At 45.3% G+C, this 25,129-nt stretch overlaps 2 protein-coding genes across 2 annotated transcripts; one reads left to right on the forward strand and one right to left on the reverse strand.

The window, feature by feature from the left end:
• Positions 1–3,250: 3,250 nt before the first annotated feature.
• On the forward strand, positions 3,251–11,638 carry LOC117061271 (immunoglobulin alpha-2 heavy chain-like). Its single transcript, XM_033173995.1, has 3 exons — positions 3,251–3,331; positions 9,038–9,394; positions 11,246–11,638. Exons 1-3 carry the CDS (start codon positions 3,283–3,285, stop codon positions 11,572–11,574), a joined length of 735 nt encoding a protein of 244 aa, XP_033029886.1. The 5' UTR covers positions 3,251–3,282; the 3' UTR covers positions 11,575–11,638.
• Positions 11,639–15,185: 3,547 nt separating this feature from the next.
• LOC117060914 (lysozyme C, milk isozyme-like) lies at positions 15,186–24,504 on the reverse strand. The gene is made up of 4 exons (XM_033173521.1): positions 24,287–24,504; positions 22,286–22,444; positions 17,117–17,195; positions 15,186–15,313 (listed from the first exon to the last, which is right to left on the reverse strand). Exons 1-4 carry the CDS (start codon positions 24,423–24,425, stop codon positions 15,247–15,249), a joined length of 444 nt encoding a protein of 147 aa, XP_033029412.1. The 5' UTR covers positions 24,426–24,504; the 3' UTR covers positions 15,186–15,246.
• Positions 24,505–25,129: the final 625 nt, after the last annotated feature.

The raw sequence follows: 25,129 nt of genomic DNA on the forward strand, positions 1-25,129 counted from the left end.
GATCATCCTCTTCCTGCTGATAACTCTCACACCGTGGATGGCCAAGGGATGGAAGGAAAATACATTCCTAAAACTTACGTCTTCTATAGTCCGGAACCTGAACCAATCGAATTGTTGGATATGTGTGCATGTACCGATGCATCTGGGACAGGGGATACCAGTAATAGGAATTCCAATAGACCTCAACCAGACTAACACAACACTCCATAGGCCTGACGCAAAGCCTGAACGTAAGCAGTATTATCGGTGGGTCGAATGGAGGATCGTTTTTTGGCAAAGCCTGCCCTACATCCCACCAAAGGGTTTTCAGGATCAAACGTGGAGTATTGATTGGATAAAAGAGGGAGGCCCTTGTCTTTACCGACTTAGATCCCCAAAGCCCGGGGGACCGTTTGTGGGTAACTACACGCACTGTAGCGGAATCTATGAAGATCAGACAGATTACTATCCGAACCTCGCCTGGTTTATCCCAACTGATGCCGAAAAACCCCCTTCGTGGCACTTCCCATTCAAAAGCTGGGCTGGGGTATTCTACCTATGCGGTAATGCTGCCTACAAGATGCTGCCAGCAAACTGGTATGGGACTTGTACCGTAGGTACAATATCCCCGGGCATCACATTTTATAAAAGGCTCCCAAAGCAAGGTAGGGGACGGTTTCGACCCCGCAGAAGGTCAAACCCGCTGGTCACACGTAATACAAGATATCATTCTTTCGTAAGGGCTTTCATACCTTGGCTCGGTGTTGACCAATTAGAAAGGGCACTAGTGAATATTTCTGCAACCCTAGAGAATTTCGCTGCTTCCTCTGCAGATGCCTTGTCAGCCCTCCAGTCGGAGGTGGTCCGGATAGCTGAAGCAACTAATTCTACTGCAGATGCCCTAGCAGCCCTCCAAGCCGAGATTATCCAGATGACCTCCACGACCCTCCAAAACAGGATGGCTTTAGATTATCTCCTTGCTAGCCAGGGAGGGGTATGTGCCCTCCTAAATTCCTCCTGTTGCGTTTACATTGACCAGAACCAACGGGTAAGGACCGACATTAGCCACATTAGAGAATCGGCCTCAGTGTATAATGAAAGCCAACGTGTTGACAAGGATATCCGTAAGATCAATAAGGACGCTGACTTATTCCATGAGGTTAGCCTAGACCAGGTGGATTCTGGATTCCCAAGTTTATGGAATTGGATAAGCTCATTGCTCCCGGGATGGGGTTGGTTAAAAGAAATATTAGTGGTTGGGATTTTCATTGTTATTATCTTCTCTGTTATAACTTGCTTATTGCCATGCCTTATCCAAATGGTACGTCACATGATTACTCGCTCAGTGAATGCTGCAACACGAACTCATCTATTGGTCCTATATGATAAAAGCTCAATGGGTCAATCTGAAGAGGAAACAGAACAAGCTGTTCCTCTCGATTGAAAGGGGGGAAATGAGGCACCAAGATACGAGCCCCTGAACCCCATTTCGGAGATGCCCCCACTCCATTTTAGAGATTCAACTTTGCTTCAACTTTGCTTCAACTTTGCCAGCTAAAATCCTTACATTGCAGCTTCTTAGACAAACTTAGCAAATCAGCAGAATGCCAGTAAACGGCCGACCACAGACTTCCTCTTTTCAACACTATGTCTGGTTTCAGGGGAAGAGCTAACCACAACTCACCCTGTGACCAAGCCATTTCCTGTGAACATCAGCAGAAGCCAAAATAAGGTCCCAGGTGCAGTTGGGGGTCAACGGCTAGGCATTTAGGCACTGAAATAATAGCATATAGCACCTCCTGGCGGCTAAAGCAGCTTGAAACAGACAAAGGCAGCCGGACATAGGAAATGTTCTGATTTGCTAACGCAGTATTATAATATTAGTTCTGATAGGCCAGGAGGAGGGATTTAGGAGGAGCTTTACTATGTCATAGAGAGTACTTAAGCTTGCCCCACAGGAGGTGGGGTGTGCATTTTGCCTTTTGCTTACTGAATGCACCTTATTGCAATAAAGAGACTTTTTTTCTGAAAACTTTGCTGCCTGAAATATTTTCATCTGGTCTTATTGGGTCAAGGCATACAGGCGTAACACAATATCACCCACTATCTTAATTGCATTATGATACTCTATTAGTTTGGCAAGCCATTCTGTTTTTGATGGAATTTCAGTACTTTTCCGATTTCTTGTGACAAGCAGCCTTGCGGCCACTGTTGCATATAGATATAGCACCCTATGTGCATCTTTTAGACTTTCAGGTACAATACCCAGCAGGTATTGTACCTGAATACAATGTATGCTGCATCACACTGTCTCATGTCAAGTTTATGGTCTACACCTTTAAATGTACCGTGCAGATGGGTGTAAGTTTTTTGCAGGTTTCTACAACTCTGTTAATCAGCTAGCCTTGGTAGTTAGCTCAGTTGGTTTTAATTCATGGAGAATGCATGCAATAATGCACTTGCTATAGTGAAAGGCTGATCGCCGAAGAATTGATGCTTTTGAATTATGGTGCTGGAGGAGACTCTTGAGAGTCCCATGGACTGCAAGAAGATCAAATCTTATCCATTCTTAAAGAAATCAGCCCTGAGTGCTCACTAGAAGGACAGATCCTGAAGTTGAGGCTCCAGTACTTTGGCCACCTCATGAGAAGAGAAGACTCCCTGGAAAAGACCCTGATGTTGGGAAAGATGGAGGGCACAAGGAGAAGGGGACGACAGAGGATGAGATGGTTGGACAGTGTTCTCGAAGCTACTAACATGAGTTTGGCCAAACTGCGGGAGGCAGTGGAGTGCCTGGCGTGCTCTGGTCCATGGGGTCACGAAGAGTCGGACACGACTGAACGACTGAACAACAACAACACAATAGTGAAACAACATATTCTTCACTGCTTTAGATGTTTTCCCCTTTCTCATTTATGCTAGACATGAAGAATTCCAATGATCCAAAAAACAAAACAAAAAAACCAACCTACGAATTTACAGGTGAGTATAACAGCCACATTTTCCAATCACACGGAGTCTAGCTCTGCTTGTGAAGGGACAGAAAACAGAAAACAAATTCACAATGAAACACTGGGATGAAATCCACAGCTCTTTTCTGCGTGGCCACCACCAGACCCCTCAATGCAATAGTATGAATTTGCCAGACTCTTTCCGATGTCTGCCTCCAGCCAATGACAGAGCTGTACTGCCTCTAGTCAAATGCTTGCAAATCAGCATGGTAGCCATAAAACAATGTGCATGGTGCAATTGCGCTAGAAAGACAAGCAGTTTCATCATCAAACCACCCCCAAGCAGAGAAGGATGGGCTCTCATATGCTGCTGTGTCTCTCTTTGGTCCTCTCCATCCATGGTGAGTACACGCATAGCTGGTTGCCAAGCTAGAGAGTCCAAGAACTTGCAATAGGCCAGTGGGAATGACAAGGAAATGAGGGATTTGGGCCTTGTGCTAGAATAGAGAGAATGAGCATGATGGGCTGGAGAAATCTGCACATCTCTTGTGTCTTTCACTGGAGGTCAGTCAATGCCATGGCTATGATCTAAGAATGGTAATTATTATTATTATTATTATTATTATTATTATTATTATTATTATTATTATTATTATTATTTATATCCCACCCATCTGGCTGGTTTCCCCAGCCACTCTGGGTGGCTTCCAACAGAATATTAAAATACAATAATCTATTAAACATTAAAAGCTTCCCTATACAGGGCTGCCTTCAGATGTCTTCTAAAAATCTGGTACCGGTAGTTGTTTTTCTCTTTCACATCTGGAGGGCGTTCCACAGGGCAGGTGCCACTACCGATAGTAGATGTAAAGGTACCCTTACCGTTAGGTCCAGTCGCAGACAACTCTGGGGTTGCGTGCTCATCTCGCTTTACAGGCCGAGGGAGCTGGCTTTTGTCCACAGACAGCTTCTGGGTCATGTGGCCAGCACGACTAAGCTCCTTCTGGCAAACCAGAGCAGCGCACAGAAAGCCGTTTACCTTCCTGCCAGAGTGGTACCTATTTATCTACTTGCACTTTGACGTGCTTTCGAACTGCTAGGTGGGCAGAAGCTGGGACTGAACAACGGGAGCTCACCCCATTGAGGGGATTCAAACCGCCGACCTTCCGATCGGCAAAAAGTTGGTGTACACCTAGAAGGCTGGAGGGGAAAACCCAGACGCACTCATTCAATCATCTCTCCATCTACCCGCTAGGCACTTATGAATAGCGATGGTGGGAAAATTCGACTCAGTTCAGATTTAATGGCAATCCTATCTAGTCCCCACTTTCTAAACAATATGCATGTGGAAGCATAGCCACCCATCAGAATGCACACTTCTCCAATTTGCGCAGTGTAGTTCTGTAGCCAAGTGATGTGTGTAGAAATGAACACTCTGAGGCGGAGTGTGCATAAAAAATGCTTATATCAGTGACAATAACATGCACAAATATATTATATTCTATAATGTAAAGGAATTTGCTCTGCAAAATGTGTGCGTTGGCAAAATTTGTATAAAAATATGTGTATATTAAGAGAAATTCACAATAAAATGCAGACGAGGGTTTTCAAATAAAATAAAATAAATCACAAAATGATGTGGAAATGTGGAAAACTGAACATAAGACTAGAAAATTTAAAAGCTCAGCAGAACTGAAATGGACAAATTGACCCACCCCTACTGAGTAGACTGAAATATTTTCTGAAATGCTGGCTCCGTAACGAAATACACTAAATACAAGGGTGTGCAAACTTTCTTTTTTTAAAAAATAAAAATTTATTAAATTTTAACAATAAAACATATACAAAATACAACAACAACAGCAACAAAAGAACTATAAAACTACAAAAATACGAAAAAAACTTAACACCTAACACTTATTTAATTATCCTTATCTTATTCCTAACATTGTATTGGGACTTCCTCACATCCTCCCTTCTGCGTTCATTTCTAATCTTCTTTAGTAACTTTGTAACATTGTAAAATCTTCTTTCTCACCTATCTTAATCATTATAAACAATCAACATTTAACTCTATTAATCCTGGTAAAATCAACTGCAAACTTTAAAGCTGTATAAAATTCTTCAGCAGGTGTCACATCAGAGCCCTACCCACATGCTGTTTGCTTTGGCACATTTCAGCATTTAGGTAATTAACATTCTAAATATAAGACACATAAAGGGACTAGTCCTTGTGATTGTATGGAATCATTCTTTCCAAGTCTTGTATATCTGCTCTGCTGATTTTGCAAACCGTAAAGTGGATGTGGTGGGGAACCGTGGACTCTGCGAAGGTCTCAGTGGTGAATGATGTGCAAAGCCAGAAACAAGCTAGTACTGCAGCTTTCAGGTTCCGCTCTCCATGCTCCTGCTAAAGTGTTGAAATGGGGATATGTGAAACTCCCAAGCAGAGACGCTTCCAACTAAAATATTAGCAACAGCTATGATTCAGCTTGAAACACTGGGATGGAATAATAATAATAATAATAATAATAATAATAATAATAATAATAATAATAATTTATTTGTACCCCGCCCATCTGGCTGGGTCTCCCCAGCCACTCTGGGCGGCTTCCACCAAACATTAAAATACATTTAAAATATCACAGTTTAAAAACTTCCCTAAACAGGGCTGCCTTCATGTATTTTCTAAATGTCAGGTAGTTGTCTATTCCCTTGACTTCTGATGGGAGGGCGTTCCACAGGGCGGGCGCCACTACCAAGAAGGCCCTCTGCCTGGTTCCCTGTAGCTTTGCTTCTCGCAGTGAGGGAACCGACAGAAGGCCCTCGGTGCTGGATCTTAGGCTGATTGATGGGGGTGGAGACGCTCCTTCAGGTATACAGGACCGAGGCCGTTTAGGGCTTTAAAGGTCAGCACCAACACTTTGAATTGTGCTCGGAAACGTACTGGGAGCCAATGTAGATCTCTCAGGACCGGTGTTATGTGGTTCCGGCAGCCATTTCCAGTCACCAGTCTAGCTGCCGCATTCTGGATTAATTGCAGTTTCCAGGTCACCTTCAAAGGTAGCCCCACATAGAGGGCATTGCAGTAGTCCAAGGAAATAAGTACCACATTAGTTAAGATCTGCCTAAAAGCTTTAAAGGCTATTTTATGGGGGAAAGGCAACTGTTTTCAAGGGGAGTTGAAAATGGCAGGATGGGTGCACTGGGCAGGATTCTACTCACAGTAGTAGAACCCTTCACAATATGGTTACCATATTTTTTCCAATGAATCAGGGGACACTTTTTTTAAAGCTGAGTAGCAACAGGGAGCCAGTAGTGGGGATGGTGAGGCAAAAAACCCTGGGCCCAAGCACACATCCATATTGTATAAAGGTGCAAAGCCCTTCTTTCGCACCCTGTGAAACATAAATGCGCAGAGTTTTTTTAAAAAACTGGGCAACGGCCGGCCACCTGCGACTCCTGAGTCTCCCCCGATCAGTCAAAACAAAGGAGTGAGGGGGCAGGAGATCAGTACCGCTGGACGTCCCCAGTTCCCCTTCGGCAGTGGCGGCAGCAGTGGCAGTCAGCAGCCCGGAGCCAGCCTGGTAGCGCAGTTGGCTCTGGCTGGCATCAGGAGCTGCTTGCTGCCTGCTGCCGTGGCGCCCGCCATTTTTCCTCCCCGGAAGTCCCCATATGATGTGTTGCGCACAAGGCACATCATATGGGGACTTCCAGGGAGGAAAAATGGCAGTGAGCAGCTCCTGAAGCCAGCCAAAGCCAACTGTGCTACCGGGGTCACTCCGGGCAGCTGTGGCTGCCGCTGCCACGTTTCCCAGGGACCGATTTGCAAATCCAGGGACTGTCCCCGGGAACTGGGGACGTCTGGTAACCCTGCTTCACAAGGACCTCTTTTTGCGGGTTCCACCCCTCTCCGCCCTCTGTGTGCCACTATGACGTGGTGGACTTCGGGCTTTCTCATTTCAGTGGTGCCCTGTGCGACACCAAAATTCAGTTCCCCTCACCGCCTCTCACCTTCCATTTTTAGTCATTTTTGCTGCATCCTCTGCACGCAGAACCCTCTCGGCTCAGTGCCCAGTGTTGACAAACAGGTTGTGCTCCCCTAAATCTACCTCTGCCCTGTGCCCCTGAAATTGGCTTGCACTGAGTGAACAATGAGAGCCAGTGTGGTGTAGTGGTTAAGAGCGGTGGACTCATAATCTGGTGAACCGGGTTCGCATCCCCGCTCCTCCACATGCAGCTGTTGGGTGACCTTGGGCTAGTCACACTTCTCTGAAGTCTCTCAGCCCCACTCACCTCACAGAGTGTTTGTTGTAGGGGAGGAAGGGAAAGGAGAATGTTAGCCGCTTTGAGACTCCTTCGGGTAGTGAAAAGCGGGATATCAAATGCAAACTCTTCTTCTTCTTCTTCAATCAATACAGCATGAAATCTGATTTGCCCCATTATATTCACAGAGCCCCATTATAAAAAATTTTAATATATATATAGTTGAGATTTCTGAATTCAACCTGTTTCAGTGAACCAACCTATATGCAGCCATAGTGTGCAATTGACCCAAATCTCTCTTTTTTTAAATTAAATTTTTAAATAAGGTTTTTACAATTTAAATCACAGAACATTACATGGTTAAATTTTTCCATCTTCCCCCTTCTCCCACCAGGGGGAGCAAATAACCAAGCCCCCCTCTCACTGGAGCACATACAAAATCTTTTCAAATTTTACCAATTAACTTGTGTAAATCATTGCTTAGACCTGGCCCTTTTCCTGGGCCAGAACTTCTTACTTTCCTCAATTTCAGAATCAATTGACTTCCTCAGATCCCCCCCTCTGTTGAATTCCAAATCAAACCTAATCCCCAGTTTTCCAATTCATCATCTATTCCACTTTACACACTATAACCTTCCTCCTTATCATTTTTAAACATATTTATTCCTCCAACTTAATTACTTTTAATTTTAACACCACCTTGGCCTCTTAGTACTTCTGAATTCTTCTAAAACCTTAATTAATATTTCCAATATTTAAACAAATTTTATTTAAGTATATTTTCCTTTCTCCCCCCCCCCTTTCCCTCCTTCCGGTCTCAAAAATTTTGGCTAGTGGCAATTGACCCAACTCTCAGCTCTTTTGAGATGTGTTTCAGAGTCAATGTTGGATTATGATGATTATTAATTAACCCCTTACTAAACTACTTATGGGGTAGGTGCTAGAAATTATTAGGTTAAAAACAGCAAAGCCCTCCTGCAGGCTTACAATAAAAGAATGTCTCGATTGCTTTTTTGATATTGTTATCCACCTATTATATACTGAAGTCAGTTTACAAAACCATAAAATATCTTTTAATAGCAGAAAACCTCACATTAATACTTTTTAAAAAACAAAACACCTCATATATAAAAACCAGTTACAGGTAGGTAGCTGTGTTGGTCTGCCACAGTCAAAACAAAATAAAAAATAAAAAAATTCCTTCCAGTAGCACCTTAGAGACCAACTAAGTTTGTTCTTGGTACAAGCTTTCGTGAGCATGCACGATTTCGTGTGTATCTGAAGAAGTGTGCATCCACACGAAAGCTCATACCAAGAACAAACTTACTTGGTCTCTAAGGTGCTACTGGAAGGAATTTTATTTTTTATTTTATATAAAAACCAATGTAATACAGCAAAAGACAGAATGTCACTGGATCACTAGCCTGAAAGACAATCTTTCAAAGGTGGACTCAACATGGCTCTCTAGCAACTAAAATACAGATATGCTGGCACACACCTTGTCAGAGTTCATTCCACAGCTTTGGGGAAGCTACCAAAAAGGCTCTGCTTGAACCCACAGCCCATTGTGCCTCACTTTCACTTGCAGGAGCAGCGCTCTCCTTCTTGGTCTCAACAAAAAGGTAGGGCAGCACACTTCTCAAGAGGGAAGTATCCTGTGACTGACAACCAAGGTTTTGTTTTTTGTTACTGTTAACATTTTCTCGAGATAAGAATCCCCCCCTACATTTTCTATAGGACACACATATGCATATGTGTAATTAGCATGTGTCAGACAGTTCACTCCCATTATAAGGCTGAAATTTTAGCTTCACAAGAGCCACCTACTTCCCTCCTCGCAGGTGGAGCGTTGCAGCCTCTGCCCGCCCAGCCTCCGCAGGCCTCCTTTGCAGAGGGGACCACTGCTGTCCTGCCGTGCCCTCTGGAGAGGGGCAACATCCAGGAGTACCATGCCTTCTGGTTCCAGCAAAAGCCAGGAAATGGCCCGGTCTTTATACTGAAGCATCACATTGAAGGTCAGGTAGATCGTGCTCCTGAATTTGATGAACGTTTTGTGCCAATCCGGGATGCCAACACCTACACGTTGCAGATTCGGAAGGTGCGCACGGAGGACAGTGCCACCTATTACTGCCTGGCAGAGGCAAATTATTTCAACACCGCTGTCTCAGGGAGCGGAACACAGCTCAGTGTCACAGGAGGTGAGTGAGAATGCCATGGCTTAAGAGTGGAGCGCTTGGGCACAGGGAGCCCAACGTACTAAGGGAAGCATGCAGTGAAAGTTATGAAGTGTGATCTAGGAAATTCCCAGTTCAGGTCTCGCTTCGGGCATGAATTCACCAAGTAACCTTAGGCAAGCTGCTACGCCTCAGATTCATGCTTGCAGTGTAGGAATAATAGCACTAGCAACCTTATAGGGTTATAGTAAGGTGAACTGCTTAATATCAGTGCTGTCAAGTATCCCGTTTTCCCCGGGATTCTCCCTTATTTCAAGCAGTTTCCCGCTGCTCTCCCTTATTTTTTATTTCCCTTAAATTTCCCGTTTTTAACGGAAGCAGCTCCTCCCCTGCTGGCCAGGGACTGGGTGGGAAGACCTTGCCTACTTGGAGAGAAAAGCCTCAGCCCTCAAAGCAGGGAGTCGTTTCCCATGCTTACAGGGGGGTGTATTCCTCCCCCTGCATCAGCCCCTATCTGTTGCCGCCGAGCCCCTCAGCCGGCCAATAGGGTTAGCTGGCAGGCGGAGCCTGGCTGCCTTTGAGCAGCTGCTGCTTCCTGTCCTGTTTTGATGGGATCAGACAAGAAGACGATGGGGCTCCATCGCACGGAGCACATGGCTGCCCTCCTCTTTGCTGGCTGCCCTCCTCTTTGCTCCGCTCCAAGCCCGAGCCCGCTTGGAGTTTACATTGCTGCTCCGGCCACTTTTGCTTCTGGCTCCGCCCACCACTGACATGTGACTGTCCCCGGGATGGGTGAGACTGCTGATCCCTTATTTTCAAATCCGAAACTTGACAGCTATGTTAATATGAACACTCAGAAAAGTGATATCAGAAAAGTGGGGTCCAACTTATGCATTCCAATATTGCAAGGATTTCCACTTGTGCAGCAGAACTTTCCCCCTGCTTCTCCTCGCTCGCCTGCCTGCCCCATATCTGCTCTGGAGAGTTGTGGGGAAACCCAGAGCAGATTTAAGCAGGGGCATGAGGGGGAGTCCTGTTGCACAAGCTGAAATCTTCGCATCGACAGGAAACTTACTTAGCACTTTGCTGCATATAGGCAGACTCCCAACTCCCATCATCCTTGGTCAATGGTTACACTGGCTGGGATAACAGGAGAGGCGAGTTCAACGACGTTTGGAGAGCTGCAAGTACCCCAACTCTGCCCTATTCTTTTTGTCCTCTAACGCCCTTTCTCTACATCAGCAGAATCCATGTACACAACAGTCTGCAATGATGCCTTGCGTGTTCACCTGAAAAACATATTTTGGGTGCTGGGTGGGGGGAAGGTGCCAGAAAATAGAATAAGGGCTTAGGCATATTTACCTTTCACTCCACTCTTTCCAAGCACAAGTCTGTGCTTTAAAGCTCTACACCTGAGCATTTGTTTGTTTGGCTTTCTTATGCCCTGGAGCAATCCCCATGAAAACCTGCTCTTTAAAGCTGAAGCACAGCCAACGGCAATTGCCATTTGCTCCAATTCTGCTTTAAAGAGCAGGTTTCAGTGTGGAAAGTTCCGGACACACAAAAAAAAGTGCGCTGGTACCACACCTGAAAAGTATGGAGGAAAGGCATGTGGATAAGCCCTCAGAGTGGAAGAGGAGCTCAACCACAGAAATGCTTGCACAATCTCCACAAGAAAATCATCAACTCCAACCCATGTCTCTGGGGCCCAAATGACGCATTGTTATCCAGGGTGGCTTTTTTGTGTGTGGCCCCTGTTAAGCACTGCTGGGGATTTTCAATTAACTTTGCTTGGAAACCCCCATTCAGCACCACCACCCAAAAATAATCAGGTCACCTGGATTCTGTGACCCACTCATGGTTTCTCTTTCCCAGGCAAATCAGCAAAGGAACCGGCCTCGGTCACCCTTCTGTCTGATGCTTACCAGACAGCTGACTCGCCCACCGTCCACGCCTTGTGCATCGCTGAGAAATTCTACCCAGGGTTCCTAGAGATCAAGTGGAGTAAGGCTGGAGTCAGCATATCAGAGGGGGTGACTCCTGGGCCGGTGGTCTTAAACGAGGATGGCTCCTACAGCGCCAGCAGCATCCTGAGCATCCCTCGCAACCGCCTGACCTCTGACATCTCCGTCAAGTGCTCCACGTACCACATCGCCTCCGGAACCAGAGCGGAGCGGAGCCTGGAGCAGTGCCAGGGAAAGTAAAGCCCTGCTGAGATCAGCAGCACCCCTACCATCTCCTTCTTCATCCCCCACAGCCAGAGGGGCAGCTCTGTTCCTCCTTTTTTGGTCCCCAATAAAGCCACCTTATTGTGTATATCTAACCTCCATTATTGGTTGAACCTTGAACGGGCACAATCCACCCACCCACACAACCATTTCCACTGCTGTGTACAGAACCTCACCAACCTCTGCTCATTTCAGAGGCCAGTTCCCAGGTGGGACAATGCTGGGGCTTTGGCCTGCCTGCCTGCCTGGAAATCACGTTGTCTTGAGCCTGGAAGCTGGTGTGGTTGTGCTCATGCAGAGGTGCTCAGAAGCACTCTCCTTTATTATTTCACAGATTCCAGAGTTGGACCCCAACATAACAAAAAGGTCCTCAAACCAAGACATGACTCAAGTCAATATCTGAAGCTTCTTCGGTGAGAAATGTCCAGTCGATTGGGCACATTTTTTTTTACGGTGTAGAGGCAACTATTCGGCTGTTGTTTAAAAACTAGCTGAAAGCCTGTCCTGTGAGACAGGCGGAGGCCGAGAGATGTGCGGGAGACCCCATCCTTTATCCAACCTCCCCAACAGCTGCAGGGCTGGTGCTGTCATTAGGCCAGGTAGGCAGCTTGCCCAGGGCGCAAGTCTCAGAGGGGCACAGTTTTATGCAGATTCATTTTTTGTTATCTCTTACAAATTTCTAATAATATTTTACTTTTATTTTATATTTTGAAGAATCTTATTGTTTTAAAGTAATTCATACATTATTAAAACTGTTAGCAACTGGGGGGGGGGGGTGGCTTGCCTTGGGCACAAAATAGCCTGGGACTGGCACACACAAACCTTGCTTCCCAAATTTTGCTCTCAACTCATCATTATCACGGCTTCTTCCCCATCTTCCCTATTCCACCCTGGCATTGACAGCCCCAGCAGCCAACTGGGAAAAATTTCCTCTTCTCCTCCCTCCAAGCTGTATCCATAGGGAATATTTATTGGTTGCACATCAGTTCACACGGCACTGCTGGTCTCTCACCCAAAGCATAATGACAGCGGCTTTTGCATATGTTGATGTCGTGTGTTGCAGTCTTAGACCACTTTAACAGTCATGGCTTCCCCACAAAGAATCCTGGGAACTGTAGTTTGCTAAGGGTGCTGACTGCACCGAGCTACAGCTCCCAGCACCCACAACAAACTACAGTTCCCAGGGTTTTCCATGACTGTCCAAAGGGTGCAATAGTGCTTTAAATGTATGGTGTGGCATATGTGACCAAAATGTTGGAATAGATGAAAAGGTTGACACTGTTTCCTGGACCTGCCTCTGTTGGGATAGGATTTTGGCAGACTTTGAAGCGAAGCTGTGCTCTCCCCCAACAAGTAGAGGAAATTGGAGTTCTTGGTAGAATAATGCAGGAAAAGAGGCAAAAAGGACACCAAGGACTCAGGCCAAAATAACGATTTGATAGATATAAATATAAATTATTCAAGTCTCTTGTAGGTTTTATTCCTTGAGGTTTGAAATACAAATGAGATGAAAACTAACTCAAAATAATTGGTACACTTTGACCTGAAAACTCTTAAGACACTACTGAGGCAGAATACCGAAACAAGGCCTTGTCCTGGCGTTTTCATCTCATTTGTATTACAAACCTCAAGGAATAAAACCTACAAGAGACTTGAATAATTTATATTTATATCTATCAAATCGTTATTTTGGCCTGAGTCCTTGGTGTCCTTTTTGCCTCCCCCAACAAGTGGCACAGGGAAAAAGAAGCGAAATGTGGGTTAGACAATGCAGGAGGTTGAGAGTGGAAAGTGGAAAGAAAGTGGAGAGTGGAAAGAAATATCACACACATTCAAAACTCAGGAACATTTCATAATTCAGAATTTGGACTCAAGAAATAGTCTGAGGGCACATGATGCTGTTGGCTTAACAGGGGCAGCCCATCATTAGGCAGAGGGCTGGTGTCTCAGGCAAGAAATGCTGCCTGCTGGAGCAGGAGAGGGGTGACAAGGATTGCACGAAATGGGGCTCTGGATTCCAACCCCTACCTAGGCCACAAACTCCCTCCCTGCCTATATTATCTTCATCAGTCACCTGTAGTGTTTCTAGATGGATCTGGCCCTGCAAGGACAGGGTTACTGCTACCAGTTACTCACAAGGAAGAAGAATAAAGGAAGCATATGGGAAGCACTGGAATTTGCTTTTGAAGTGACCCCCTGAAGATGTGGTAAAAATCTTCATCTGGTAATTCATGCATATAAACCATCTGGGGCCGGCTCTACCACTAGGCAGAGTGAGGCGGCTGCCTCGGGTGGCGGATACTGAGGAGACAAGAGTGGTGGCAGGGTGACAAAAGCACAGAGAGCTGTGTGTGTTGTGCACAGACTGGTGTGCACCTCCACAGGGGCAGTGGGGAATGCTTGTCCCTTCATCAGGGTTGAAACAAGATTTAACTGCCAGTCTGGTCAAATTGTAAGAGACAGAGACAGAGACAGAGACAGAGACAGAGAGAGAGAGAGAGAGAGAGAGAGAGAGAGAGAGAGTCTGCATGTGCCATCTTGTCCACCTGAGGGAGAAAAATACCTTGGGTCAAACCTGCAGGGAACTGTTTCGAGAACATGTGTAAGCCAAGCTGTCTTGAGGGCTACCCTCACCACCGCCACCCTCAGTTGGCAACACTAGGAAGAATCCTGCACCCATATGTCTCCTGATTGTGTATAGTTTGTGCCTCCCCTATTATTAGTATTAGGGTTAGCTCACAACAAAAAACCATAATATAAAAACACAAAATACGTAATACAAATAAAAACAAGAACAACTCAATAATCCCCACCCTCCCCAACACATTTTAAAAGGGCACTGGATGCCAATCAGCTGAAGGCCTGGTTAAAGAGGAACCTTTTTTGCCTGGCGCCTTGTTGTTGTTTAGTCGTGTCCGACTCTTCGTGACCGCATGGACCAGAGCACGCCAGGCATTCCTCTCTTCCACTGCCTCCCGCAGTTTGGCCAAACTCATGTTAGTAGCTTTGAGAACACTGTCCAACCATCTCATCCTCTGTTGTCCCCTTCTCCTTGTGCCCTCCATCTTTCCCAACATCAGGGTCTTTTCCAGGGAGTCTTCTCTTCTCATGAGGTGGACAAAGTATTGGAGCCTCAGCTTCAGGTTCTGTCCTTCCAGTGAACACTCAGGGCTGATTTCCTTCAGAATGAATAGGTTTGATCTTCTTGCAGTCCAATGAAGGCACCAGCCAAACAAACTGTCCTGGGGGGAGCATTCCACAAATGGGGAGATTCCAATTGCCCTAATCTGCATCAGAGATGGGTAGGGGACCAATGTAGACGCCATGGATGCAAAGTAACTAAAGATGCATGAACTTCATACATTTAAGGCACATAACTTCCCACCAAGAAACCTGGGAACTGTAGTTTAGTTCTCTGAGAGCTATGACTCCCAGCACCCTTATAATTACAGTTCCCTGGATTTTTGGGGGGGTGGCTTTAAGTGTATGGTGTGTACACAGCATGAATTGCCTCTTTTTCATATTTGGATTTTTTTTTTTTACCATCCAGGGAAATAACAGATTAAGAAGCATTTTACAAGAAAAACAAAACCCAAACAACTCTGTATTGATGACATAAGAGATGGCAAACAGAAGGTAGACAGGTTTTCAGGGCTTACACCCCTTCACCCACTCATGCAGGTCTTGATTTTCACAGTGCTTTTTCCACTCCTTCCTGCAGAAGGCAAATTGGAGAAAGAGGAAGTCTGTTACCACAACGGCTATTCCTAAGGACAATTTTTCATGCATCAGGATCATAGCATTTTCTCAAACGACAATGCAGTTGCAGAACGAAGGGATTTAAACCACAATCCATCATGGAATTAAGCATGGTTCAAGCCACTAAATTCAAGAGAATTCTAGATGCAATTCCAGCAAAGTCCACTTCCTAAGGGGTAAGTACCGTTGGACTGACTGGGGAAACATTACTTTCTGAGTAAACATTCATAGGAACTGGTGGCAGGTACACACCCACACACACCAACACCCACACCCCTCAGCAAGGCCATTTGGTGATTTTCACAATGGATCTTGGACTGCACCATTAATTCATAGTGTGCCGTTTACACTGAAGGCTCCTGGCTTCCACCTACTGCTCACTGCACAAGGGGTGTTCCCAGGATACACTGGAATTATCAGGTGCAAATTAGAGGAAGCCTCCTGAGCATTTAACAGTTATGAACAGGTGATAACTTTGGCAAGTGAAGCTTCTTTTGTCACTGCATAACAATACCTGCCAAATTTCACCTACACAGCTATTCAAAAATTGTCTGGGGTTTGCCCTGTTCTCCTTAACATCCAAGTGACATCCTCACACCAGTGGCATTTTAGCTTGTAATTCCTCAGGAGAGCGATCCGCGCTATTTATCTTATGTTTTGTTCTCTATGTGTTGAAACTATTGCACAAATAAATGCAAACAAACCACTGACAGTAGGAGTTGTTCGACAGTGGAATTTGCTGCCAAGGAGTGTGGTGGAGTCTCCTTCTTTGGAGGTCTTTAAGCGGAGGCTTGACAGCCATCTGTCAGGAATGCTTTGATGGTGTTTCCTGCTTGGCAGGGGGTTGGACTGGATGGCCCTTGTGGTCTCTTCCAACTCGATGATTCTATGATTCTATGATTCACTCAAGTACACAATAATTCCTGCATGTGTTAAGGAGTCCCATCTTTGGTTAACTACCTGCATCTCTATGATACGGTTACCACCTTTTTTTCTGCCAGGGATCCTGTGCCTTTAGCTTCTGTGTAGTAAGTTAGAAATCAGCAGCTGTGGGTTTTTCTGGAACGGTCATTCAGTGATAGAGAAATCTTCAGCTATGGATTCCTGCCTGTTTCCAGGTTGTGAAAGGCGCTCACGGGGGTGATAAGACTTGGCAACTCTACTAACTGGTTTCCTTGGATGCCGCTGACTTAGGCAGCAAGCAGGAAAACAGAAAGTGAGCTTCTCTGCTCCATTAGAGATCCAGCTTGTTGGAAGCCAAATGATTGATCCAGCACTGAAATATGACAATTTATTAGATCAAGCAGGGGAACCAATGCTGTTGGACTCCAGATCCCATCAACCCCAGCCAGAAAGACCAAAGGTCAGGATTATGGGAGTTAGTGTCCCAGCAGCTTCTAGAGGCACACAGGACCCCCATGTCTGACTTGGATTTTTTAGTTAAAAATAAATCAAAGCAGGCCTGGCTTCTGTGCCTTTAACAGCAGCCTGGCACACATAAATTAAGCCGGGGAAGAAGATGTTCCTGTCATAAACTGATAGGAGAAATGTCACCTGCTTGAGACCAGCATGTAAGGCTGTTGTAAAAAGCAGTGAGGGGTGTCCGTCAAGACTATTTCGGCAGGAAAGAGAAATACAGGTACAGAGAGAGCAGATCGATTTTGGTAACACTGGAACAACCAGGCGAGGGAGGTGTTTGTAGAGTTAGCTCCTAGAGGGCATTCAGCTGGGGGGGGGGGAGCAGAAGATGATCTCATACCAGGTCCCCATGCCTTGGGGATCTTTCACAATCCTCTTGACACATAAGATATCATCGTTGATATCAGTATTCAATAAATCTAGAAAAGAGAATGAAAATGTATGAATGGAAGGGAAAGTCACTGATTATTATCACAGGGTTAGAATAAACTAAAAGACAAGTTTAAGGCTGATTGCAGAATAAAATCTCCCTAGGATTGCCACTTCTAACGACATCCTTTAGCAACCCCCATGTAGCAGGAATGGAAGCAGCCCACTTACTCTCTCATCAACAAGGGTGGGGGTCAGGGGTGCCAACTTGAATAAAATATTGGGGGGCCCTGGTAAACTCCACCCTGCATAATCAATCACATGATGCAACACATGCACACCATTTGAATGGCAATACCCATAAACTTTTTTGGGGAGGCCCCTCAAATATTTTATTGGGGGGCCAAAGTCCCCTTGATCCCTCAGAGTTGGCTCCTATGGGTGGGGTGGCCCATGCCATGAAGCAGGTTAAACCGGCCTGCTTTAGGTAGTGCCCAGGAACTGAAATAAATGGAGGTAGGAAATGGTGCCTGAAATGTATGGCAAGATTCTTAAAGTGTTAGTTATTTGAGGGTGAGGGAGCAGAGGCAGTTTTAGGGTAGTGCAACTGGCTCCGTCACTCTGGGTGCTGGCGTTGCAGGGGGTGCCGCAACAGTGATGTAGAACAGAGCGCGAGAGGTGGGGGGTGCTGGATTTTAGAGTTACAGCAGGGTGCCACTGAAATTTGAGAGCCCAAAGTCCACAACTGGGGGGGAGACCTTTGGAATCATTTGGACTCCTTTTCAGGTGGCAAAGTGTCTTGGACTGGCATTGTCGCCGGCCACAACTTTTAATAAATGAATGGCATTATTCTACCCGAGAGTATCTAGGGTGAAAGGCACCATGGCCCCTTATCTGGTGCGCAGGCTGAGGCCCTACTTATCACCCGCTTGGACTACTGCAATGCGCTCTACGGGGGGCTACCCTTGAAGGTGACCCAGAAACTGCAATTAATCCAGAATGCGGCAGCTAGACTGGTGACTGGGAATGGCCGCCGGGACCACATAACACCGGTCCTGAGAGATCTGCATTGGCTCCCAGTACGTTTCCAAGCACAATTCAAAGTGTTGGTGTTGACCTTTAAAGCCCTAAACGGCCTCGGTCCTGTATACCTGAAGGAGCGGCTCCACCCCCATCGTTCAGCCCGGACACTGAGATCCAGAACCGAGGGCCTTCTGGCGATTCCCTCACTGCGAGAAGCAAAGCTACAGGGAACCAGGCAGAGGGCCTTCTCGGTAGTGACGCCCGCCTTCAGGGGTCAGAGAGATAAACAACTACCTGTCTTTAGAAAATACCTGAAGGCAGCCCTGTTTAGGGAAGTTTTTAATCTGTGACTTTGTATTGTATTTTGATATTTGTTGGAAGCCACCCAGAGTGGCCGGGGAGACCCAGCCAGATGGGCGGGGTATAAATAATAATAATAACAACTATTATTATTATTATTATTATTATTATTATTATTATTATTATTATTATTCACCGCTGCCAATATAACAAAGGAGATGCATCACCAGCAAAGAGACACTGATGCTGATAACATTCGTATATGCTAATGTGCATATATAGATGCACATTTAGAAACAATTACTGTACTACAATTTAAATAGAAATAGTGGTATAGTGGGGAAGACTATTGATCAGGCAGTGCCTGGTCAACCTGCTACCAAGTTGCTACCAGCTGGTGGGCATCTTCAAGGCTCCTGTGCTCTGTGACATTTTAGGGTTCTTTATCTTCAAGTTAGAGGACTGTCCTCTGAAAAGTAGGAGAAATGGCCACCCTGTGTTGACATATATAGCTATTTTTGCAGGCTCTGCAATATAATGTATATCACTGAACGCACAAAAAAGGGATGTCATTTCCAATACAGACGTACAAATTCAACCAACCTGTGCACAAGTTTTAGAAAAGTCTTATGCTCAGGACCCCAATCCCTCAAGGACCACCTCTGCCCACATGAGTCATTCCATACCCTGCATTCTTCATCGGAGGCCCTTCTGCGTGTGCCACATGCAAGGGAGGTGCGGAGGGTGGCAACATGAGAAGCCAGCAGTGGCTCCCCATTTACAGAACATTCTCACCAAGAAGGTCCACCTGGTTTCAGGTGCCAGGCAAAACCACTCTTATTCACCCAGGCCTTTGGATTTTAATTTTCTGCTTTTTCATGGGGAGGGCTTGAGACAGATCAGTTTTCTATATATTACTTGTGTATTTTAGATTGTTTTATCATAGTTTTAAGCGTAGCTGCTTTTCTGGAAGGATGGGGAGAACAACTAATACAGATAATAAATGATAATGGTTTTAGCCATTTATTTATTAGAAGTATTTATAAACCACTACACATTTAGGAATGCCCCAAAAGTGCTTATATAAATTAGCAGCAGTAAAGAACAATTAAGCTAGACTCTTTTGAAGACCAAATAGTTGATGTAGCCACAGAGTAATAAGCAACAAATTAGGAAGTCTCCAACTGGAATCTGTCTCTGTCATGAACTGACTAGATGGCCTTGTGGAGGCCCCTCCCTCTCAGACTTAGTCTCAACCATCTGTGAGGGGTGATATTCTATGGGGTGGGGTTGTAAAGGATTACAGATAACGCCTGCAAACTGCTTTGAGCACCTGAAAATGCTATAAAAATATATTGGGCATTTTATCAGCTGCTAAAATGTCAGTTAGGACGTGGGTGGTGCTGTGGATTAAACCACAGAGCCTAGGACTTGCTGATTGGAAGGTCGGTGGTTCAAATCCCCGCGACGGGGCAAGCTCTCATTGCTCGGTCCCTGCTCCTGCCCCTGCCCATCTAGCAGTTCGAAAGCACGTCAGAGTGCAAGTAGATAAATAGGTACCGGTCCAGCGGGAAGGTAAACGGCGTTTCCGTGCACTGCTCTGGTTTGCCAGAAGCGGCTCAGTCATGCTGGCCACATGACCTGGAAGCTGTACGCCGGCTCCCTCGGCCAGTAAAGCGAGATGAGCGCCGCAACCCCAGAGTTGTCCGCGGCTGGACTTAACGGTCAAGGGTACCTTTACCTTTACCTTAAGATGTCAGTAGCCAGCAAGTGGTTCTGTTCCAGCACACTTCCTCTATCTCAGTGTTTCCCAAAGTGGGTGATACTGGCCCCTGGTGAGTGCTGGAACTATCCAGGGGTCAGTAGTAGCCTTGCGTGCAATTGGGGAGTGTTGAATAAAAATAAGTAGGCGGGGGAAGCATAAAGAAAGAAAGAGAATAAATTTTTGAAAAACTGTTTGTACATGTTTCATCTGTTGTGTAATGACGTTTACTGCCAGGTCAGGCACCATTGTGGGTTAAAGTAAAGGTAAAGGTAAAGGACCCCTGGATGGCTAAATCCAGTCAAACCTGACTATGGGGTTGCGGTGTTCATCTCGCTTTCAGGCCAAGGGAGCCGGCGTTTGTCCACAGACAGCTTTCTGGGTCATGTGGCCAGCATGACTAAACTGCTTCTGGCACAAAGGAACATCTAAGATCTAAGGAAGAAAAGTTCACTTAGTATTCCGCAGACAGCTTCCAGGTTATGTGGCCAGCATGACTAAGCCGCTTCTGGCAAACCAGAGCAGCACACAGAAATGCCGTTTACTTTCCTGCTGCAGCGGTATCTATTTATCTACTTGCACTGGCATGCACGGCAAGAACACCTCCCCTGGATCCAGTGGTTATGCTAGAGGCAAGGGATTTTCCCAGGCTTGGGTGAACCCATTCCAGCTTCACCCAGGGCCAGGAAGTGGATCGCAGCTGGCCTGCCTATTTGGCTAATGGCAAGTAGACTGCGCCCCTTCACTTAAAGAAGGTCAATCTCCAGGGGGGTGCTGAGCATTTATTTATTTATTTATTTTCTGTAAAGGGGGCAGTAGGCCAAATAAGTTTGGCAACCTGTACTCTATCTGAATGGGGGGGCTGCTTTTAGATAAAATTGCTGAAACAGCAAAGCTGACTGTGTGGATGTAAAAATCAGGGACAGGACACTTTGCCCAGTTCCATCACAATGGCTAAAATGCTTTGTTACTAAAGATGGACAAATCTGTCAGTTTTCCCAAGTGTCTCATTTTTCCAAGCTTAAATTCAGTTCTCCGCATTTCCACAGCATTATGCAATCATCATCAGCAGCACCACCATTATCATCCTTGTGAAAATCTGCCAGCATTTTAGTGCTTTAAGGGTTGCTGTTAGGTATTGCAACTAGATTATGAAGCACTTGTAATGAGCGCTTTGAAAGCACATTACAAAATATTAGGCACCTGATCAGCTGCTAAGGTATTAACAGCCAGCAGGTGGTGCTGTTGTAACATACCTTCCTTACCTGGGCAAGGAAATTGCTGATGGATGTAATTGCCGAAATGGCAAACCTTACAGTCTGCATGTAAAAATTAGGGACAGGACAGTTTGACTAGTTCCAATGTAATGGTAAAAACACTTGAATGCAAACCAAACAGTCAGGGGTTTTTTGGAGGTGGAATAGGAAAAGCTCAGTATTTGCTCCTGCATTATTCTTGAACCAGCTGCCAGTCTTTTGCAGCCTATGAACTCTTATGAAACAGCTTACTGACATTCTGAACAAGAGTAAGATATCCTTAAAAAAAAAAAAAGATCATCTTCTGCCTACATTTTTGAGCTGGATGATTATGTTTGGATGTATTAGCATTTTAAATATAACAATATTAATTTATATTTTTGAACTGCATTGTTGTGTTTGGAGGGATCAACATTTTAACATAAAAATATGAATTCAGCAATGGGTTGTTACTGACAAGACTAAAATGTGCTTATTAACCTAAGAGGTATTATGCTATTAAATCAAGCTCTGTTTTAATTTGGAAATATAAAACAAAAATGCCAGGAAATCCAGTAGTATGTATCCCAAGGACTGGGAGGCTGTGACCCCTCCAAGTTTTTGCTTCAATCTTCCCTCACCGTTGGCCATGTTGGGTTGGGGCTGGTGGTAGGCTTGAACAACATCTGGACAGCACCAGGTTCCGCACCTCTAACATAGCATTTGCCAAGCTGTTCCATTTTCTGCAGCACCCCACCATTTTGCCTGTCCCCTCTGGCACAGTGCCACTTGCGGCAGGGGGAAGCAGGAAGGAACTCACCTGCGCAAGACATGGAGCAAAGGTTCTCCGAGAGGGTACCTTCATCTTTACACCACCAGCCATTGTTGATATGGAAGATGCCGTAGTCTTTGGTGCCATCCTTGCGCCTGTCAATAGCCTCTGTGTCAAAGCCAGTCTCAAAAAACGACATGCAGATCCCTTCAGGGAGAAGAATGGAAGGTACACTCTGTATTAGCAGCCAATTTATTGTTCCAAAAAAGCTGGGGATGGGAGCAGCTGGAAAAGGAGGAGCTGCAGGGGCAAAGCTGCTACAGATTACTAAAATATAAATCACGTTTCAAAAAACCACCAAATCGGCACAAACTTTAATCGGATTTTGATTGGATTGAGGTTTGCTCTGATTTAGCACTAAATTTGGAGAGAGTTTCTTGGGGAAAGTGGTAAGGCAAAGCAAAACAGCTTAAACAAAATAAAAAATAAAAAATAAATCCTTCCAGTAGCACCTTAGAGACCAACTAAATTTGTTCTTGGTATGAGCTTTCGTGTGCATGCACACTTCAGATACACTGAAACAGAAGTGTATCTGAACTGAATTTAAGCTTGGAAAAATGAGACACTTGGAAAACTGACAGATTTTTCCATCTTTAGTAACAAAGCTTTCGTGTGCATGCACACTTCTTCAGATACACTGAAACAGAAGTCACCATACCCTTATATAGCCAATCACCCATTCCCAGCACCCTTCTGAGTAATACCCCTCCCCACTCTCTCACTATATATAAGGGTCTGGTGATTTCTGTTTCAGTGTATCTGAAGAAGTGTGCATGCACACGAAAGCTCATACCAAGAACAAACTTAGTTGGTCTCTAAGGTGCTACTGGAAGGAATTTATTATTATTATTATTATTATTATTATTATTATTATTATTATTATTATTTTGACTATGGCAGACCAACACGGCTACCTACCAGTAATTTGAATTCAGTGTTAAATAGAGGATTTTCCTGGGTAATAATAAAAACTATTATTATCATCATCATCATCATCATCATCATCATCATCATTCTATTTGTACCCCACCCATCTGCCTGGGTTTCCCCAGCCACTCTGAGAGGCTTCCAACAGAACACTAAAAACAGAATACAACTTCAAACATTAAAAACTTCCCTAAACAGGGCTGCCTTCAGATGTCTTCTAAAAGTCAGGTAGTTGTTTATTTCCTTGACATCTGATGGGAGGGTGTTTCACAAGGCAGGTGCCACTACCGAGAAGGCCCTCTGCCTGGTTCTCACAGTGAGGGAATCGCCAGAAAGCCCTTGGCGCTGGACCTCAGTGTCCGGGCAGAACAATGGGGATGGAGATGCTCCTTCAGGGATACTGGGCCAAGGCCGTTTAAGGCTTTAAAGGTCAGCACCAACACTTTGAATGTGGCAGTGCAAAAAAAAAAAAAAAAAACACACGTGCTCAGACACAGACTGGGAAAGCTTGGAACTGTGCCTAGAAAGAGCAGAGAAAAAGGGAAGTGTGGATGAGCCCTCTGTCAGATCTGTGTACCTTCCATTTGTGTAATAGAAATCTGCTTCTAGAGAGGATTATCTCATGTTGCCTTATGGCAGCCTTTCTCAACCTTGGGTCCCCAGATGTTGTTGGACTACAACTCCCATCATCCCTGACCACTAGTCCTGCTACCTAGGGATGATGGGAGTTGTAGGCCAAAAACATCTGGGGACCCAAAGTTGAGAAAGGCTGCCATAAGGCAATGCTGGCTCAGAGCAAGAATGGGAAGTAGAGAGGCATTTATTCAGAGAGGCATTCATTCATTCATTCATTCATTCATTTGGTCTTCAGATAATGGCGTACTTTGGGGAAGCATTCATAAGAAGGAAGCTGGGACAGGTTTTAGGCCAAAGCAAATCAATTGCCACCCTCTTGTGGACATAGAGACACGGGAATGGTGTCTGGAAAGACCATGGTTGTTATCTCACTCCTTCCTCCCCACAACATTTGAAGTGTGCCCTGCGTTGAGAAACTGCACTCACAGTTGGCCAGGCTGTACCCCTCATATCCATCCAGTCCGCTAACTTTCAGTTTGTGGAACAACTCGCAGCGACCAAAGATCTTGGCTTGCACAGTGACTGCAAAGCAGGTGAGGAGGAGGGTCTGTAATAAGTGGATCATCGTCTTAGCTGCTTAAATGTGATGGGCGGGAGTTGACAAAACCTTTGAAGTTAACTCCTTTAGGGAGAAGCAGAAAAACAGGAAGGTTGGCTCAAAACAGGGGACAAGAGACATAACGTTTTAAGAGTGACAAGGGGTGGAAACACCCCTGCCCTCTCAAAACAATACATTTTTTTCCTGTTCTGGGCAATCTCTGGGTAGGTTTTTCAGCATTGTTCAGTTTGTACCAGGAAAATGCCAGCTGGAATGAACACTTTTTTGCTAGTACCAATCACCCGCAACCCATTCCTTGGGATATTTATAAGAGATGAACTTATATAATGTATGTATAAATGCCCATTTGAAGCTCTAAATCAGCAGGGATGGGGAAAGTGTTCTTGGACTCCAACTCCAATAATCCCTTAGCATTGGACATGCTGGCTGAGGCTGATGGGAGCTGGAGTCCAACAACATCTGCAAGGGCACACATTTCCCAGCCCTGCTTTAAACAAAAGCAGATGGTTGGGCTGAAGTGCAAGGCTTTTCATATATCTTTCCCTGACCCTTCAAATGAGTCTAGCTCTCAGTCTCTTCCTTTGAAGTAGTAGGGAGAGAGCTGCATGTCATGTTTAAACCACAGAGCCTAGGGCTTGCCAATCAGAAGGTTGGTGGTTTGAATCCCCGCAACGGGGTGAGCTCCTGTTGTTCAGTCCCAGCTCCTGCCC

Source organism: Lacerta agilis, chromosome 16, assembly GCF_009819535.1.
Source record: "Lacerta agilis isolate rLacAgi1 chromosome 16, rLacAgi1.pri, whole genome shotgun sequence".
Classification (NCBI taxonomy): Eukaryota; Metazoa; Chordata; class Lepidosauria; order Squamata; family Lacertidae; genus Lacerta; species Lacerta agilis.